This window comes from Aphelocoma coerulescens, chromosome 14, assembly GCF_041296385.1.
Source record: "Aphelocoma coerulescens isolate FSJ_1873_10779 chromosome 14, UR_Acoe_1.0, whole genome shotgun sequence".
NCBI classification, from domain to species: domain Eukaryota; kingdom Metazoa; phylum Chordata; class Aves; order Passeriformes; family Corvidae; genus Aphelocoma; species Aphelocoma coerulescens.
Window position 1 is genome coordinate 15,950,854 of NC_091028.1, and position 19,803 is coordinate 15,970,656.

At 43.9% G+C, this 19,803-nt stretch overlaps 2 protein-coding genes across 2 annotated transcripts; both read left to right on the plus strand.

The window, feature by feature from the left end:
* Positions 1-1,053: 1,053 nt before the first annotated feature.
* Positions 1,054-15,709, plus strand: TMC7 (transmembrane channel like 7). Its single transcript, XM_069029929.1, has 16 exons — positions 1,054-1,143; positions 1,361-1,601; positions 3,708-3,856; positions 4,203-4,370; positions 4,549-4,634; positions 5,140-5,285; positions 5,826-5,973; positions 7,421-7,591; positions 9,088-9,245; positions 10,101-10,218; positions 10,835-10,932; positions 11,251-11,434; positions 12,249-12,379; positions 12,646-12,801; positions 13,307-13,385; positions 14,538-15,709. The coding sequence occupies exons 1-16, from the start codon at positions 1,092-1,094 to the stop codon at positions 14,589-14,591; spliced, it is 2,139 nt and encodes a 712-aa protein (XP_068886030.1). The 5' UTR covers positions 1,054-1,091; the 3' UTR covers positions 14,592-15,709.
* Positions 15,710-15,945: 236 nt separating this feature from the next.
* On the plus strand, positions 15,946-19,412 carry COQ7 (coenzyme Q7, hydroxylase). The gene is made up of 6 exons (XM_069029685.1): positions 15,946-16,033; positions 16,195-16,385; positions 16,644-16,758; positions 16,871-17,010; positions 18,122-18,190; positions 18,845-19,412. The coding sequence occupies exons 1-6, from the start codon at positions 15,964-15,966 to the stop codon at positions 18,920-18,922; spliced, it is 663 nt and encodes a 220-aa protein (XP_068885786.1). The 5' UTR covers positions 15,946-15,963; the 3' UTR covers positions 18,923-19,412.
* Positions 19,413-19,803: the final 391 nt, after the last annotated feature.

The following is a 19,803-nucleotide window of genomic DNA, read 5'->3' on the forward strand; positions in this document are numbered from 1 at the left end:
TGCCCTTAGGTATACCTTTCACCTCTGCTGGTAACACAGATTACAAACATGTACATCTAAATTACTTTGAGAACTTTTATTTTTTATCAACAACATTTTATGGTTTTATTATGAAAACAGATTACTCACATCGATTCTTATTGCTAGCAAAGCAGTTTGAAAATCACATACCTGAGCTGATGACACACAGCCAACAGAAGAAACATGCTAATTTATGTCTGATTCGGCATTCTGAAGCCTAATTATGACTTATTTTTTAAACTACTGTAGAAAGTGCATGAGGAACGTTCAGAAAAATCTGGTTATCTTTTAACTATCAGTAGAACAAAGTAAGAAAGGCTAGAAATTATTTTTCCCCCCACCACGAAAGGCTTTTGAGACTTCTGGAGGTTTCATTTCCTTTTTGGTCACACATGCTGTTATTTTCACACAAAAGGCAATAATTGTTCCAAGAAAAAAGTCTCTCTGAGATGTTTACTACAAGTTCACACAAAACGCACCCTCGGTCTCAGATGGAAAAAAAGATTCAGTATCTACTGACTTTACTTGCTCCAGTTCACACCAAGTTTTCACATTCAAGAGTAAAGCTGTGTTGTTTCCACTGCAGCCCGTGCCACTGGACCCAGTCACAGGAACAAGCTGGGAGTTCGGGCTTGTGACCTAATGAGAGTTGACCAAGTATCGGAGTCTGTAAGTTTTTACAGTACCCATCACCAGCACGGGCAGTTAATACTGACGGAAGACACTGAAACAAAACCTATTTCCAAGGCAAACGTCGATAAGAGCCGTCCAGCAGCCAGAGCACGCCCAGCCCCGCACCTGGCGTGAGCCCCTTCTGGCGGAGAGGGCGGGCAGGAGCCTTTACACCCTGCCGTGTATCTTCACGGAAAGTTTAAAATGAGCCCGGGGTAGGAGGAACAGAAAGACTCTGATGTCCCAAACGGCGATGCCGCTGGCTGCGGGCGCCCCCGGCAGGCGCGGCCCGGGGGAGGGCGGCCCCGGGGCAGCCTCACCCCGCCCCACGGCCCCGCCGCCCCACGGCCCCGCCCGGAAACGGCAGCGGCGGCGCGGGGCTGCGGCTTCCCGCAGGCATGAGCGGGCTGGGGGCTGCCGCGGGGCCGGGCTGGCAGCGGGACAGCGGCGGTGAGGGCGCGGGGCAGGCGGGGCAGGCGGGGCGGCGGCAGCACCACCGGCGGCCCCCGCAGGGCGGGGGGATGGAGGGACGGGACGGGACGGGACGGGACGGGACGGGACGGGACGGGAGCGGCGCTGCCCCCGCCTCGCCCCTCGCGGCGCTGCGGGGTCCCGGCTGCCCTGGTGCGGCGACCCCCAAGCCGCAGCCCCTGTCTCTCCCTCGCAGGGCTCTCTCTCCTTGACGAGGAGCCGCTCGCCGCCGCACCTGTGCATTTCCTGCAGGAGCTGCCCAGCTGCCAGTCGGCGCGGAGGCGCCGCGGGGGCACCCAGGAGCGCCGGCCGGCCCTGCTGGGCACCGCCGGCAGCCGCGGGGCCGCGGCCCGGGCGCTGCAGCAGGAGGGAGCCGAGCTGCCTGAGCGCCCCGCCAGAGAGCTACCGCTGAGCATCGCGGAGAAGAGGAAATTAAGGTTAATCTGCACGCTTTTCTTCCTTGTTTGTTTTTTTTTGGGGGGTTGTTTTTGTTTTAATGACTTTTTCCTAAACAGAGCCCAGGTGCGCTGGAAGGCTGAAGCAGAACTGGGTTTGGCTGTATCTGTTTCACCCTGTGGCATGTGATTCTGACAAGAAAGTGCCCGAGTGCTCAAGCTTGGCTGGCACAAGGGAGTCTCTGACTGGGGGCAGAAGTAGGTTGAATTGGAAGAAATTAGTCAAAACTGGGAATTACCTGCAGCAAACAAACGCGTTTCTCCTGTTTTCCGTTTTGGGTTTTTTTCCCTCAGGGTTTTCTGCTTGCAAGGGTCACTGTGAGTTATCTGCATGAGCACCCCCCCGCTGCTATGCGAGTGCTGCTGCTCTTGAGTCTGCTCAGCTGCTCTTACACAATCCAGTGCCCTCACCCTGCTGTGGCTCAGTACAGTTGATAGGAAGCTTCCCAGGACCTTTGCTTCTTTTTATGTTCCCCCCCTGCCCCATTCCTTTTTAAATGACTCTTTCCTGTGTGCTGTTCCTGCCCCGCTGGTGGTAACCCCCCGGAGGGAGGGATTGTAAAGACGTTGCTTTGCTCCGCCTGAATTTCTGTACTTGTTGTCTCATGTCTCACTGCTGGGCTGAAAGCTGCTTTGAGGACAGAGGATACAGGATGTGGTTTTATACTGTCAGAGAACAGCTGTACCTTTAAATCAGGTACATTGTAGTTCTAGTTATGAACTAGGAGAGAGGTGGAAGTACAATTAATGTCTGGTACTCCACAGAGAACAAGAGTTATTCTATTGCAAGAGCAACGGGAAACAGCCTGACCCTGGAGTTTAACCCTATAGCCCGTATACAAGAAACAGTAGAAGATCTAGGTCACAATAAAGGAAAGGGCTCGATACCTTGAATTTTTATTTGAAGTTGTGTGTCTAAAGTTCAGTTCTTCAAGAAAAAGGAACTGGAGGGAGGCATGGAGTTGCAATGTCCCAGGCTTGTTTACACATGTTAGCACGGAGAGATTCTGGTGGGGCTTCTTGGCACTTCTACAGATCGGTGATCTGCATTTGTGCAGCAGCTGCCAACACAAAGTGCTTGGTATAAACATCATGAGAGCTGAACACTCAACTTCTGTAACTCAGAAGAATATGCAGCCCACGCTTCTATTTAAAATGCAAACCGAACACGGCCCAGACAGTTCTGCAGAGTTTAAAACACTGCAAACTGCAGTCTGCAGTTTCCACAGAATAGAATCTCTTGAGAGGAGCTGTATTTGCTCTTAAAGCTGAGGTCATATGCTGCCTGTTTGATAGGTTTAATTTGGCTTCCTGCCAAAATGCAACTTTACCTTCCGCTGAGAAGGATGAGAAAACAGGCAACACAGAGCACACATGGCAGTGCATCACTTGGGTACATGGGTAGGGTCGAGCACAAAGTCTTTTAAAACTGAAACCTTGGTACCCCAGCACCGTGTCCTCATACGTGCTTACTTAACTGCTGCCCTTCTTTGGTGGTGTCAGATGCTGGAACAGAATTTGCTGCATACCAGTCTATTTTCAAGCTATGTTTCTGGGAAGTGTTGTCTAGTTTTAAGGTTTCTCAAAAGAAACAACAAAATGCAAACTCTGAGCCACTCAGAATTCTCCTTGACACTGTTGCTGACCAGGCAGCAATTTTTAAAATGCAAACGTATTCATATAGTATGAAAACCGGTAAGTGAGAAGTAGTTAAAAATTACAGACAGTGGCACATTCTCAGTGTTTGTTTGCAGTCTGTTATTAGAACAGTGCATCCCTAGAGGTGTTGGCAAAAAATACTTCCTCAAAATCATTGAATTGGCACTTTCCAACAAATTTTTCAAAAAACTATTGTTATCAATTGGATTTTTTTTCCTCCAAGAGCAGTGAATGTTTTTCATGAGAGAACTTGCCCTATTTGAATTAAGTTGTTGTTGCCATTACCAGCAGGACCAGATGGGGAAAGCTTGTGTGTGTTACTGTAGCTATCCCCCTGAAGGCTGCAGGCAGGCTCTGTCCTGCCAAGCCCTGTTACATGGAGTGAGAAATTATTTCTTGTGCTCAGTAACTGTATTTCTGGATTCTTAGGGACTCTCAGCAGGCTGCTACAGAACATTTATCTAGATGGAAGAAGTGGAGAAGAACTAGCAGTAAATCATGGAAAAAAGCACTCAGTGAAGTCAAGGGCTTGTCATCTTACCTGGTGCTTTGGCAACGTGATATTCACAGCATAGAAGGTATTTCTTGTCTGCTGTCCATTTCTCCTCTGTAACGCTGCTTCTGTTATTGGCAGTTTTACCTGTGTGAGCATAGTTTCAGATGCAACTACATGTGCTTAAGAAGTTACTATCTTCCCTTATTGCTGAATGTAAAATCCATTATATGGTAGAAGGAAATATATTGGAAAAAATTATTAAAATGTCCAACTTGCATTTCAGTTATATTGCTAAAAGCCTGTAGTACTTAAAACTAGCTTTAACAATGTTTCTTCAGTTCAGTGTAACAGAAATTACAATCTGCTCTCTCTGTATTTTCAATGGTTTTATCATCTTAATTATTGGCACATGTTTCTTTTATTCCCAGGGAAATTTGGTACTGGCATCCAGTCCTACTTCTCCTTCCTGCGTTTTCTGGTCCTGCTGAACTTTATAATTTTTATCCTCATGTTCAGTTTTGTTACTCTTCCCTTCATCATTTCTAAATATGGAATATTCAACAGTACCATTGCTTACATTTCTCCAAAGAACATAGGTAAACATCTTCTCTATATACAGCTGTTTTAGCATTCCTCATTTCCATCAACTTCTTTACCACCTCCCAGAAAAAAGGAATGCCTTTTTGTAAGAATGTGACATGTTTGAATTAATGTGATCTTGCAGTTCAGTGGGCATTACCATTTGAGTGACTTTTCATGCCTTTCTTTTGACAGAGGATAACTGCACCATTTATGAACCTAGTGGTAATAAGGGACTTGTTTACTACTATACTTACCTCAAAGATTTGTTCAGTGGCACTGTAAGTAATTAGATTTTTTTTAATTTTAGTTTCTGTGTCTCACATAGCATTTAAAATGTAAAAAAATTTACTTGTGGAATGAAGCTTTGATAATTTCGAAAAATGGCAAGGCATATGCATCACTGGAGTATGTTATCTCTGAAAAGGGCAGTTTTCAAACTGACTTTTACTGAGCAACCACAAGGCCTGGCTGGCCACGTGCTGCAGCCTGTGCCTCTCCTCCCCAGCTGCTACCCCTTATTATTCTGGAGCACACTGTCTATTGTGCTCTCTGTGTAGGGTCCCAGTGTCTGCATCCTCGAGCTCTTTGACTGGAGAGGGAAGGGATTTTAGGCACACAGTGCCTGCATTACAGTTTGGTAGAGGCAATGGCACTATTTAGACTGTTGTAGCTTGCCGGGAGCCCTGATTTTAAATTTGCAAAATGATTGCTTAATGCCAGGTTGGATTTAATGGGGCAGTTGTTGCTGCTGTTACAAATTCTATTTCAACTTCATTTTCACAGGGATTCCTTGAAGTGACAAGTTTGTTTTATGGCTATTACACCATAGATGTGGTATGGATCAGTATCATGAGGTACAACTTGCCACTCGCATACCTGCTGGCTACATTTGCCTACCTCACCTTAAGTTTCCTCTGGATAATAAAGAGGTAAAGATGTTGATGTTGTTTATTTACTGTTACCTGTTGCACAGTTTACATTTTATTCCTGCTTGAAGGGAACATACTGTGTTCTAGAGCTGTTTTATGTGGAAAGGGGGAATCTTTTGCCTGTGCATGCAGTGCCACAGTCGCCTTTGTTGTGCTTGTGAAAAAGAAAACAATTTGAAGTATCAGTTTTTCATATGTATGCATACCTATAAGTAAAAGCCCCTCAACTATATTGAATTTGTTGGAGGATTTTCTTTTGGGGTTTTTGGTTGAGTTTTATTTGTGTCATCTCAATTTCCTTTGCTGAGTGTGGGTGAGGTGAGAAGGTGTGACTGTGGTGAAGTGCAGGTGGGAATAACCTGTATCAGTCAGGGTCAGCTGCTGCAGAATCTCACACTGAAGGTGTACCAGAGACTCCCTGGTACAAAGCAAAGGTGGCAGTTTGCTCACAGAGGAGGTTGTTTAGTCTTTGATCAGCCAGGTTGCTTGTGTGTGTTTCTTCTGTGCATAAAATACATCTTGTCATGATTTTTTCTCTAGGTCCGTGAAAGGCTTTATGCAGAACTTAGTCCATGATGCAGATCCATTTCAGAGTTACTGTAACAAAGTCTTTGCAGGCTGGGACTTCTGCATTACAGATCCAAATGCAGCCTGGCTGAAACATCGCAGCTTGCAGTATGAGCTCCAGGTGAATAACTTCCATTTTTTGGCGACTGTGGTTTCGTACAGCTTAGATGGCTAAACAAAGAGAGGTCTGTAGTTTTGCATATAAGGGAATAAGGTTAAGGAGGATTGAAGTAGCTTGTTTTGGGGGTGCAGCCCACATCCTCTTGCATGCTTTCTAGGTAGCTGCAGTCGTGGTGTAACGTGAGAAGGATTGGCACGGATGTTGTCGACCCTTCCCCCATCCACTGGGGACCAACTCTAGCCTGTTAGCTGCTTGTCTTATCTGCCTTTTCCTCACACTCCAGTCCTGCTTCCTGTGTTAGTTTCTGCATAGTCCAACAGGAAAAGCTGTCCCAGCTAGGGGCAAAGCCTTGCAGGGATCAGTTTGAGTGTTCTGGGTTTTAAGTGCGCAGTAGGCAGTAGTTTGGAAGAAATAAAATTCAGATGGTGCTCTTTGTATTGTTTGAGAGCACTGTTGCAGTAAGAAAATACTGAAAGATTTTCACTAGGTGTCTTTGGCACACATGCACATACAAAATGCTGATGCAGCTCTAGATGTCCCAAATCATAAAGCTCTGAAAAGGGTCTGAAAGGCTCTTTTGGTAAAACAAGGACCTTCTTTTTGCTTTCTGTACATTGGAAGCAGAGATTTGTGTAGTGAAACAATTACCTTTGAGAAGATGCTTCCACTTCAAACCACAAAGTGGTAATTCTAGATTTCATAAATTACAGTGAGTTGCTCTCTGCTCTAGTGACGTTCACAGACATCTTTTTTCATCATAGAATCAGAACCTCCTTCACTTACCACACTTTTGCCTCCAGAATGCACATCTTAGAACAAAAAATTCTCCCTTAATATTACTGTTTGATGGACATAAATCCTCAGAAAATACCCTCATATGGGTGTTATGTGGGTTTGCCCAGGTTAAATTGCCTTCACAGGAGATACTGTATTTTCATGTCAGTTAAGGTGAAATATACCAAGTTTACATGACAAGCTGCTCGAGACTATCTCTGTGCCTTCCCCCAGTTTTCCTTCACAAGGGGGAGGAGAAGGAATTTTGAGCCATATGGTGAAGGCTGGTTACTTACCTGCAGAAGTAATGAGATGAGTGAGCTGGTTTGCCCATTTCAGAGTTTAGTATCAAGCTGAGATCAGTCTCTCTCAACAAACAGGCAAACTGTCTTCCTTGAGGAAATGTGTTACTGATACACATAAGATAAGAGGGTTGTGGGACACCTGCGGGCTACAGAGCCCCCAGCTTGAGGAGGCTGAGCACAGAAGGGCTTCCATTCCTGCATGGACCTGTTTTGTCAAAGAAAAGGCAAAACAGTTCTGTGTGCTTGGGCAGGCGCTGGAGTGACTCTCCTAGAACAGGCTACAGATTTGCACATCTCAGGGGTAGAAGACATGGTGTTAGGTGTTGTATGCCGCACCAAAAATCTGCATTTCTTTCTTTTCTTTGTAGACGGACTTGCAGGAAGAAAAACTGAAGCAAAAAATAGCTGAGAGGACAACGAAAGAAAAGCTACGCATCTACTCTCTGAGAATATTTATAAATATAATTGTCATTGCCATTTTATCAGGATGTTTTTACTCTATTTATAGAGTAACTGTCTTCTCTCAAGAAAGCTCCAATGTGAGTATCAGAAATGACACTAGGACAGACACTGGTGATTACAGCAAGAGGAACTATCATGAAAGAGTCAAGTATCTTAATATAGCACCTTTCATGCAGGGATCTGAAAACACTTTCTACAGACTTAAAATTTCTTTTAGTAGATGAGAGCAGGAAAGATCAAGGACCACGTGCTAAAAAACCTCCCCAGTAATGTCTCCTGTTGCTGCAGAGGCTTCGGTGTCGAGTGCCTTGGAGCTGACAAGAAGAGCAGCCCTCACTACTCTTCCCTTGTAACTGTGCTCAGCTCACTGTGATCTGCTGGGTCTGGCAGTGAACTGGCTGGGGGAACTGACCTGGTTAAACTAAACTTCATCATGATCAGTTGCACGTGGTCTGGTTCACTGTCAACTGCAAAAATGCACTGCAGGGAAAGGCAGAGTAGAGATTATGATCTGTCCCGTGGCTTGAGTTACCACTGTGGGGGGAAACCGGAAGGCTTTGAGCACAGAGCAGTTTTCAGAAGCAAAGGTTCTTGCATCACTAGTGGAAAGAATCACTTTCGGTGCATTTCACCTCCGGCAGGACAAGATGGAAAGAGTGGTTCAGAAGCAGGATAAAGCTTCTAGTCGTGACAGCTTCACAAAAGTAATTGACTTCTCTGTAGGACCCCAGGGTTTGATTAGTCTGGTAGAAATGGGGACCACAATTTTTCTCTCCCCTGTGTAAGTTGCTGATGTGATGGACTCAGCTGTTCACAAGGAAAGTTGTGCTCATGGTGGACCTAACTCTGAACTTCTGTAAACTGCCAGGATTGCACAGACAGAAGCAGGAAATGGGGGCTGAATGAGTTTGTGTCAGAGGTATTGTTTGAGGGCAGAGAAGAGGACAGCACAACACTGAACAACTTGAAGAACAGCTTCACTTACTGTGAGGTTTATGTAGAAGGGTTGATACCTTGACCTTGTCTTAATGAGCAGTTAGAGTTGCTTGTCAGGATGGTAGGAAAGTCAGGGGAGCTGCTTGGCACCAGTGAGAATAAATTGAAAAATGTCTGCACTTGGAATAGTGGCAAAACCTGGTAGCTTTCATGCTGGTTAGCAAGAGTCAGACAGAAACCTCGGTGAGTTGAACCTCTTTAAACAGAAGCTTTGAGGAAGCACAGAAATACTCGTAACTGGGGGTGGAGGGAGTTCTGGTGAAGGGAGCAGGAGAAAGCAAAGGTGTGTAGTGGCAAACTGCAGAGATAGCAGTGATCAGGCTTGTATAAAGAACAGAGATTTGTTTTCCATGAAACTTGCTTGTCTAGAGGTATTCAGAATCAGCTCTGGGTTTGCCATTCATGTTCCATGTGGTGTTGGTTTTTATTGTCTGGTACAAATGTAGGTGGAGGATGAAGACAGAGTAAAAGATGCTGCCTAAATCCTGGACAAGGGAGACGTGTGTAGCTGGAGGCAGCACGGTCAGGAAGGTGTGTTTCTCTAAGCATTATGTTTCTCTCATCTCTTCTTGTGCAGGACACTGAGAATGAGAACTCCTTGGTTAATCTGTTAGTGCAGTATTTGCCTTCCATGGTGATCACACTGGCCAACTTCATTGGTCCTCTGATCTTCTCATTTCTGATCAGGTTTGAAGACTATACACCAGCCTTTGAAATCAGGCTGACGCTCATGAGGTAAAGATGTTTTTATTGTGGCCTTAGATGTTTCAACAACTTGCTCTTGGTAGGCTATATGTATTGTAAACACTGTAACATCAAGAAGCAGAGAAGTTGGCACTGGAAACCAGGAAGGCATTGTTTGGCATATGTTTAGTTGGGAACTTTAAATCTGGGAACAATCTGTTTTGATGACAGTGCAGTGCAATCATCTCAGTGTCCAAGCTTTTCTCCTGGTCCCATTTAGCTGTGTGATCTGGACATCTTCAACCTGAATAAATAGTCAGTAGGGAACTTGTGGCTGCAGAGCTGTGGATTCACTGCTTTGCATGCAGCAGTTCCCTGAATGAGCAAATGTATGTGTACAGCAGTGGCAGAAGTACAGCTTTGCTCAAGGCAAGGCAGAAGTTAAAAGTTTTGGGGTAAAAGATACTTCAGTGTAAGAGCTGGTGTTTGGCAGCTTAAGGCAGTAAGATCTGGGTTGAAGCACTTGAACTCTGCAGGTCTATGCTTTGTATTTCTGATTTGGCCTCAGAAGGCCTGAAGCTACATGAAACAGAAATGCTGCACACAGAACTGTACCTGAGAATTGCAACCCATTGCAGCATCAAGATCTGCAACTGAAATGACTGATGTAGGAACAGTACTGAGAAAAGAAACAAGGGACTGTAGCCCTAAAGCTGGGAAGGTGAAAAGTAATTTTAACTTACTACCAAGGAAAGAAATGTGTTTATTATCTAGCTGGCTGCTCTCTTAAACTCTGCATGACCCTTTTGTGTTTCAAGGCTTCCTTGGACTCCTGTGCAAGGTGAGCTAAGTGTTAACATGGCAATTTTTTGGCATGTTTGGAATTAGGTTTTGCCTTTCTTCCAGGTGTGTCTTCGTGCGGTTGGCCAATATTGGCGTTCTCTTGTTCTCGCTGTGGAGTCAGATCTCCAACTGTGGCACTGACAAGTGTAAGCCCTGTGGATACAATTACAAACTCTATCCTGTAAGCAGCTTTATCTTGGTCTTTAATCATCTGAGCTTGTGAACAGAGATTTGTTTTCCATGAGAGTTGCTTGTCTAGAGGTGTTCAGTATCAGCCCTGGTGTTGCCGTTCATGTTATACTTGGTGTTGATTCCCACTGCTCAGTGCAAACCAGTACAGTTGTTACACATATATTCTTTGTTTTTCTAAAACTCTGATTAGAATTAGTCCAGTGGCAGATGATGGCTTAGCACAGGCTTTCTGTCCACCATGAGGCTTGTGTGAGCTGTGTTTTGGAGACATCGTGCTACTGCCTTTTGCTGCAATAAGGCAAATGGTTTTTCCTTAAAAACCAACCAACAAACATACAAAAACACCCAACCAACAAAACCAAACAAAACACACACAACCCCCACACCTCACAAAAAAAAAAAACCCCAACCCAAAATCAAAACAAAAAAAAAAGTGAAAAGCTTGTCACAGGAACTTTGAAACACTTGAATGTTTTAGAAATTGGAGTTAATACCATTTGAACTTCATGATGTTAACTGAGACGTTTGTTGCTTTAGTGATAGACAGTTTTTTCAACTTGTTTATTTAGACTGCTAATCTTGTTTATCCTGACTTGTTTTTATAGTGCTGGGAATCTGATGTTGGGCAAGAAATGTACAAACTGATGATATTTGATTTTACTATAATTCTTGCTGTGCCCCTGTTTGTGGACTTCCCCAGAAAGTATGTATCTCTGCTTTTTGAGCATATATTTACAAATTATGTATGAAACACATTTCCTTTTTTCTGCTTTAAATTCCCCATATTTCTAACCAGATTACTAGTTTTAAAATAAATCATAAACGTATTTCTGGTGGTTTGAGCACCTGTTTGTTATTCAGATGGCTGCATAGTTTTTGATATTTGAGAGCTTTTTTCTTCAGACATTTTCTGTTATGTTGTCTAATGCTTAAATGCTAAATTCTGTGTGTTCCAAATGTGTTAGAATGAATCTAAACTCTACAACTTCAATTTAGAACTAACAATATTCTTTGGTTTCAGGTTGTTAGTTACTCATTGCTCTTGCAAGCTAATTCAGTGGTTCGGACAGCAGGAATTTGGAATTTCTGACAATGTCCTGGAAATCATTTATGGGCAGACTATTTGCTGGATTGGAACCTTCTTTTCACCACTTCTCCCTGCAATAGCAACTATCAAATACTTCATCATCTTTTACGTTAAAAAGGTAATGAAGGTGTGGGGTTGACGAAGGACTGAGTACATCTCTGTGGTTTTTGTAATGCAGGCATATAGACATGCAGGTGATCTAAAACCAACAAAAAACCCTAAAACGACCTGTGGATGCAGTGGATGGAATCAGCCAATGGTATTCCATTTTCAGTAAGGTTTTGTGCTTTTAACAGAAGGTAGAATTTTGCTTTGAAATCAAGCAAAACCACATTTCAATTACTACTTCTCAAATTATTTGTCTTTTTATCAAAGAAAAGCTTTTTATGTAACAAAGCTAGTTTATAACACTTTCCTGCAGTAATGTATTTATTAGCAACACAGCTTACAACTTGGACAAAATTTTGCAAAACTGCTAAAAATTTGGGAGCAAAATGGAAAATCCAAGCTGGGTTGGATGTTCATGTGATTTCTGCCTATCAGAAGTTTTGCTCAGTGACCACACAGCTCCTTCTGTGCATCCAATTCCTGCTGATACTTCAGGTCTTGCAAGAGGGGATGTATCCAGTGAAGATGTGGCAGAACAAAGCCAACGGCAGTGCCATGGGTCATACACCAAAGGCTGTGTCAGCTGACTGTGCAAGTGTGTGAGGCCCTCTGGATCAAATTCTGACACAAACTGGGAGACACTGACTTATACCAGAATGTGAGGCATTCTTGTCTTAGCCCTTCTCAGCCCATGCACATCAGAGGAGGTGGTTGTGGGGTAGCTGGTGGTGTGTTTGAGGATGGAAAATTCAGTTGCTGGGGAAGTATGCTTGGATGTGTATCTGTATAGATGTACTGGTAACACTCTCACCTTCCCTCTTCAGATCATTTTGATACACACATGTAAACCTGCAGCTAGGCCTATCAGGGCATCAAATTCCAACTTTTTCTTCCTGGTGGTGCTGTTGATTGGGCTCATCTTGGCTTTTGTCCCTTTGGCAGTCAGCATAGCACAGTAAGTGACAATTTAAGTTCTGTGATGTTGGCACTTGTTCTAAGGTTGTCAGTTCTGTAAAAGCAGACACACAACTTTAGAATGATTAATGGAATAAAATATATAGGGTATAATACATAAAATTACAGCTTAGTTCATATAAACAAAAATAAGTTTTAAAGACATGGGACACTTTTACTGCATCACCAAAATGGTGCTGGGCTTGTGCTGGATTATTTTATCTTTACATTTTGGTGAAGCATCTTTCTGTTCTGCTTCTTTGACAGTATCCCCTCTTCCAAGGCATGTGGGCCATTCAGGAATTTTAACACTTCATGGGAAGTTGTTCCAGATACAATACTTGAGTTTCCAACAGTTCTGCAGCAGATCTTTTTTGGCATGGCATCAGAAGCCTTTGCAGTGCCTTTTTTTATGATCATTTGGTGAGTACTGTGGAGACTTGATTCACTTATGCAGCTTCATTTCCTTGCTTACTGAACTCATACCAAGCATCTATTATACCAGATTTTTGATTTGCAGTCAAAAGCATCAAAACCCATATGAATCCTCAGCCCTTATGTCTTGGCCCATGTGTTCACACTCATCAGCTTTGTTCCATCTCCTCTTGCACGTCCCATACTCAGCAGTGTCCTTCTCAAAAATTTTAACTGTGAACCCTCTGCAAATTAGTACTGTAAACCTTGTGATCACAATTCCTAAGTTTAAATGGAGTCTTTTGCATTTAAGTTCAACTAAACTGTTTGCAAATTTTGGAGCCTTATTACCTGATGCTTTCTAAAACTTCTGTGCTTGAAAAACCACGTGGTTTGTTTTGGACTCCACTCAGCCCTTTCTTCCGTAGCACATGTTTATGTCTTCTCCTGAACTGAACTTGTTATTACGTACATAGGAAATCTCAAGTCCTTCCTTTTTGTTTGTTGTTTACAGCATCATTATGTTCTATTTTATTGCCTTGGCTCGAGCACACAAACGAGTGGTTGAACAGCTGAGAGAACAACTGGTTTTGGTAAGATCTGACCCAGCACTTTACTGACACAACAAAGAGAACTTTAGGGATGCAGAAATGAGGCATGCACAGGAGTATTGGTTTTCATAGTCTCCTGTATATTTGGTATTTGCAACTGGCAGTGAAGAATGTTTTACAAATTACCCAGGAAAAAATAACCAAAGCATTGTGGTATTTCTCAGTGGAGTTGATTTTTTTGGGTACCAGCTGCAACTGCAACAAGGTCTGGTTATATCAGGCAACACACATACAAGAGATATGCCCCCGAGGAGCTGTGTCCCTGTTTTTCATCTGTTGCCTTGCTTAAATCCACTCATCTGCATGGTTTTTTTCTGCCAAAGAAGAACCTGAATCTTGTGTTTCCTGTCCCCTCGACCATCTTGCACAACCTCCCCTTCTATTTCCTTCTCTGCCCCCACAAACAGGCACCCAACTCCCTACCCTTTCCTCCAGGCCTGTGTTTTGACTGCATCTTTTCTGGTCTTGTTCTTGAGTGCAGGCCCAGCACTGCTTGAGCAGGTACTAAAAGTGGAACAAGTCACCACTAACCAGCCCTGTGGAGAAGGGTGCCAGTGCACAAGTGCTCCTTTGTGGCCATCAAAAGCCACTGCCAGCTTTGGCAGCATTTGTGTGCTGTGATCTGACAAAGTGCTCGAGTCAGAACTCAGCCTCACTAGTGAGACTTCTCACTTTCTTAGGAAATAGCCCATTTCTTGGTGTGTGCTTCTTTTAGACATGGCATTTAACAACCTGTGTGCAGATAAACACTACTGGGTGGAGGTCTTTGAGGAGTGAGGAATTTAGGAACAAAAGCCTTCCTGCTTTTTGAAGAGTTCACAAACCAGCTGGGAGTTCTGAAAATCCTTGTGTGGTTTTTATTTTTGTTTCTTCACTGTTGTTCGACTTCTTGGTAGCATGGTTTTAAATTTTGAGGTGTGTGAGATGTTTTTACTAGGCTCAGTGCAGAGCTGTTAGTGTGTGACCTGAGGTGAGATAAATGAAGTCAAGACTGTTGTAAACTTGAAATTGTTCAGGCAGTTGAGAGTGTGCTGGGGGAGTACAGTACCTATTTCTAATAAAGAAATGAGCTGTTGTAGATGATTTGAGTTAACACTGCTCATGTGGAGCATATTTGTTATTCTGTCTTTCCAGGAGAGTCGTGACAAGATGTTCCTAATCAGAAAGATAGCAGAAGCTCAGAGGTAGCCTTGAAAACCACACAAGCCAAAAGAACTTGACTTCCTGAAACTCCCAGAGACACAAGATAACGGCAGAAGCATTTGCAGCTTCTAAAAACTGAGTGACTGACTGGCACCCTGGCACCCTGGTCTGGGTAATGGGTGCTTGTAGTCTGAGTCTTTGTTGGTTAAGCTAGTGGGGCTTAAGGTTTCCAAATCTTGGAAATTCAGCTAATTTATACTGTGTTAGGGCTGTTCAAAAAAGGATACTTTAACACTGATACGGCTTCAGGGTTGTTGGGATTTGTTAAGTCCCTATTTTTTCAGGGAGTTTGGGTAAAATATGATCAGAACTGAAACTCTGTTGTACTGTTTTTACAAATTATGCTATAAGAATCACAAGAGAGGGGAAAGGTATGGTTTTACATTTTTCAGTGCCTTTTATTTGCTTTGGTTTTAAAAAAAGAAATATGTATGGAAGTATTTTGAAATAGTGCATAGGAAAAGAAAATACATCATGGGTTTGAAATCAGTTTTCTAAATATTTTTAGAGGTAAGGGTTTGCTATTTATTCTGCTCTGAAGCAGCAGGAGCAGTTGAACACTGGATGACTGGTCACAAAATGGTTGAGAGCAAACGAGCTGATAAAAGAGCTCTGAATAAACACTGGGGGTAGGAAGAAACCCACAGCCAGGGCAGGCACAGCACTGCTGGGGCACCAGTCTTGCTGCCGAGGAGGGCCCTTTCTTATTTTTAGTGTTTTAAGGCATTATTACTTGTGTTTTATTCTTGTACAAACATCTTCACTACTGTTCTCTGTGTTCTAAAATGTGAATATTTGAGAGTTAAATTATTGGTTGGCAATACTGTGTGTCAGTACCCCTTAATTTCACATTTCCTCTCTCTTAGCTGAACTGCTGGGACTGTGTGTCTCGGAGAACCATGTGTCCCTGTAGGCTACCAACCCATTCCTTTATTTAAAGATCGTAGTTAAGGATTTTCTGTACAGAACTGCGTTTATTGCTTGAAATCTGCATTAGTCCGCTCTTAGTTAATGTGAGACACTATCCTTTTTATATAGTCTTTTGGAATGTTTTCTGCCCTTATTTTAAGGGAATGGATGCTCAATAAACGCTGTATTTTTTACGGTACCGCCTGCTGTTGCTGTGTCGCTGTGGGTGTGAGGGCCCGGGCCAGGCCCGCCTCCGCCCGCCCTCAGCGCTCCCGCCGCACTTCCCGCCTGCCCTCGTTCCCACGGCAACCGGCGACGCCGGCTTTGATTGACAGCTGCGCTGTCCAGTGCGGCGGCGGCGCGGGGCCAATCGGAATCGTGGTGGGGCGGGAGGGTGGCGCGCGGTGATGGCGTCATTGCGGCGCGCAGGGGCCCTGTTCTCAGGGCTATGGCGGCGGCCGTGGCTCCGGGTTTGCGGTGCTCGCTGTTGCGGCGCCGGCCCTTCCGCTGCGGGCCGGGTACGGGCTCGGCTTCGCTCCCTGCCCGCCCCCCAGGCCCCCGTGCCGCCACCCGGGACCGTCTCAAGCCGTCCGGCTCCCCGGGTGGCAGCGCCCGCCGGCCCGTCCCGGCCGAGGACCGGGCGGCGGCGGAGCTCGCGTCACCTTTGTCTCTCCGACAGGTCTGCGGCCTCTGCCCGCCGGAGGGGCTTCCCTCAGGCTGTGCAGCGCGCGGGTGGCGCTGGAGGGCATCAACAAGCCCGTCATAGACCGCATCATCCGCGTGGACCATGCGGGGGAGTACGGGGCGAACCGCATCTATGCGGGGCAAATGGCCGTGCTGGGCAGGTCGAGCGTGGGGCCCGTCATCCAGGTGAGCGCCTGGAGCCGCACCTGAGCCGCTGCTCCGCTTGCGTTGGGTTAACGGCGGCCGGATGGCGGGGAACGATCGTAGCCTTCATGGCAACGCTGCTGTCCGTTTTTGTTCTAAGCGCTTCCGAACGTGTGGGTTTATAAACAGTCTCAGCTGTCACAGCATATGTGGCCTGAGCTGGTTTGGGTTTTATTAGTTTTATTGGAAATGTTTATCTCTTGGGGTTTTATGCTTCACTGTGATCTGGCTCTTTTGCAGCAAATGTGGAATCAAGAAAAAGACCACCTGAAAAAGTTCAATGAGCTCATGGTTGCATACAGAGTTCGACCTACTGTTCTATTGCCTTTCTGGAATGTAGCAGGTTTTGTTTTAGGTGAGCTTGTACAATAACTACTGTTGTTGTTTTGTGAAGTCTTCAGTTGCGTTAAATTATTTGTATTGCTTCAGATTTCATTGTATTCATGTGTCTGGTACCCCAATGCCAGGGGCTGGAAGTGCTTTGCTTGGAAGGAAGGGTGCAATGGCTTGCACAGTGGCTGTGGAAGAGAGTATATCCGAGCACTACAACAACCAGATCCGAACTCTAATAGAAGAGGATCCAGAAAAGTACAAAGAACTATTGCAGGTATTTAACCATGACTGAAAAGTAGTTTAACAAATTGATTGAATTATCTGATGTGATTTTGTCTTTTAAAAATAATATGCTTTTAGAATTTACTGTTGATCTTTTTGTTCTGTCACTTAGAATGCTGAAGTCAACAGAAACTAATAAAACAGAAGGATGCTTTTTCCTTCAGCAAATTGATCAAGCACCAAAATTAAAACATATGTTGGGTTATCTTCAGCATGCTTTCAGTAATGCAGTGTTTCCTTTTTGAGTGGGAGAATTATGCTTTGATTAATTTTAATTGAGAGGAAGGGTCTAGAGGGGAAACAAAAGGAGGAAATGTGATTGCATAGTAGCTGTGTTGCCCTCCTCTGAAGGCATTCAAGTACCTTCACGTGCCCCTTAAGCTGTGGGGCCCAGAGCTATACACAGTGCTCAGGGTGAGCTCAAGGTGACCCCCTCTCCAGCCCCTCTGCCCACGCTGTGTTTGATGCAGCCTGGGGGGGTTTGCCTCCACTGCTGCCAGCCAGCACCCTGTTCATGTTCTAGTCCTGGATGCTGCTCAGAGTGTGTAGGGAGCTGATTGTCAGCTCTGTGAGCAAATAAATCCCCAAGCATTTTAGGTATCAAACTGGGACACCCACTCCTGTAGGGTGTTTGTGGGAGATTGAACTGTTTCCACAGGCAGCACATGGAACTGGTTCGTTTCCAGCCTTGCTGGCTGCCGGTGTGTTGGGCTGTGCACAGTGTAACGTGTAGCAAAGTCTGATCATTCCAGTGTATCCTACTGTTCCAGAAGTTGTGTCTGAAGTAACCAGGGTTGTGCTGAGGTGCACCAGGGAAATACCACCCCTGAAGATAATGATACAGTGAAATAGGTGGAGATGGCACAAAACAACGAGAAAAATCCAGGCAGGGAGTTTATTCACAGTGCCAGTATGAGGAGAACTAGTGAGGAAACCAAAAGCAGTGTGAAGCTGTTGGGCAGGGACAGTGCCCAGCTGCCCAGAGAAGTTTTTGAGGGACCCTGGCTTGCCATGGTACATGCAGTGGACAACAGCATCTAGTTGTGTGTACTGGCTGCCTCGATTTTTCTGCAAAGTAGACTCAGTAATTGCTGTTTTTCAAGGTAATAAAGCAATTCCGGGACGATGAGCAGGAGCACCACGACATTGGGCTGGAGCACGATGCAGAAGCTGTGAGTAGAACATTGGCTCATTGCTGCTGTCAGTGGGGATGTAGATGTGCTGCTCTTGCCTTCCTTACCTAGAGACTGGGATGTGGTTCTTCGAGAAGCACAAAATAAGGCCCTTGATACTCTTCCCCAAAGATACATATAGGAAAGTCCTGCATGTTATAACTTCCATTGCTCTAGATCAGAACTGAATCTGTTGGAATTCATGTCAAGTGTTAAAGTGTTTTGATTTTTTTCCTAAGGGATATCCTCTGCAAATTTTTAGATTTTCTTTTGATTTCAGTTCAGATGAAATATTTTTGAAGATAAGGCTAATAGGTGCTGTCCATACAGCTGGGAACTGGAGGCATCATCTTATTAGGAAGTGTGAAATACTGAACTAAATTCTGTGCTCACTTGGAAACTCTGTGGGGAATGTGTAACTTCTGGTTTTTCTCTTGACTTACACTTGTGGAGAAATGGAAATATTCTGCAAAGTTGATAAATCTTAATTTTGATTTCTCTTTGATAGATTAGACTGCAAATACAGGTGGGGTTTTCTTGGGGAGTATGTGTTTTTACTTTGATTTTTTTTAATAGTGATTACTATTCCTTATCACAATCTAGTTCAAGCAAAGCACTTCAGTAGATGTATTTAATCTTTTATTCTTTTTACAGACACCAGCTTATTCTGTTTTGAAGACAGCCATACAACTTGGATGCAAAGCTGCAATATTTTTATCAGAACGAATTTAGTTATATTTTGCATAATAGTTGTGGCAATAAACTGTGACACAAAAGTGTATGGAAATTGTGGAAGACTCAGCTATTTTATTCAGCCTTTTAAATTTTTCTGCACTAAGCACTTGATTCAGCCATCCTTTGTCACAAATGAGTACATTTAAAAAGTATCTAGATTAAAGTCAGTTGAGCTAAACGTGAATAAAGGGGGCAGAATTGAGTCTGTATGAACTAAACCTCCCTATTCAGAGACTGTTCACAAGGTGGCAGCAAAATATGTATGTACATGATTTATATATACAATATTTGTGCACACACATAAAAATGATAAAGACATTCTCTGTTGCCTTCAAATTTATATGTACTTGAAATAAGCTGGAGCACATCAGCTCATTTTGAAATGGTTAATACTGACAAAGAAGAATATTTGTTCTGTTTTCAGGGTAAGTGAAGTAATAGTAAGTATTTATTTTCAGTCCATCTTGAATAAAAATGGGTATTATAAGACCAGTTTTACTTAAGGACTTCTTTCTGTTTTGGGATGGTTTTTTTTCAGGCACAGTTCTGAATTCTTTAAATAGAATTTTACTTACTCTGTTGTTCTTTGTTATGCTGGGGTTTTTTGTTGTTTTTTTGGTATTTGCTTGGGTTTGTTTGGTTTGCATTTTTTTTTACCTGAGTGTGTGTGTAAGGAATTGATCCCTGCCATAAAGCAGGTGGAGAGAGCAATTTTGAGCACTGTGGAGTTGCATTCAATATTCCGTTAGAGCTTTCAAGCTTATCCTACTTTGCTTCAGACAGCATTTAATCCAGGTACATCTGAGCCTGCCTTTTTTAGTAGCTCTGTTAGTGTTTGTGGGTGCTGATTGGTGTGTGATTTGATGTGAAAGGCTTCT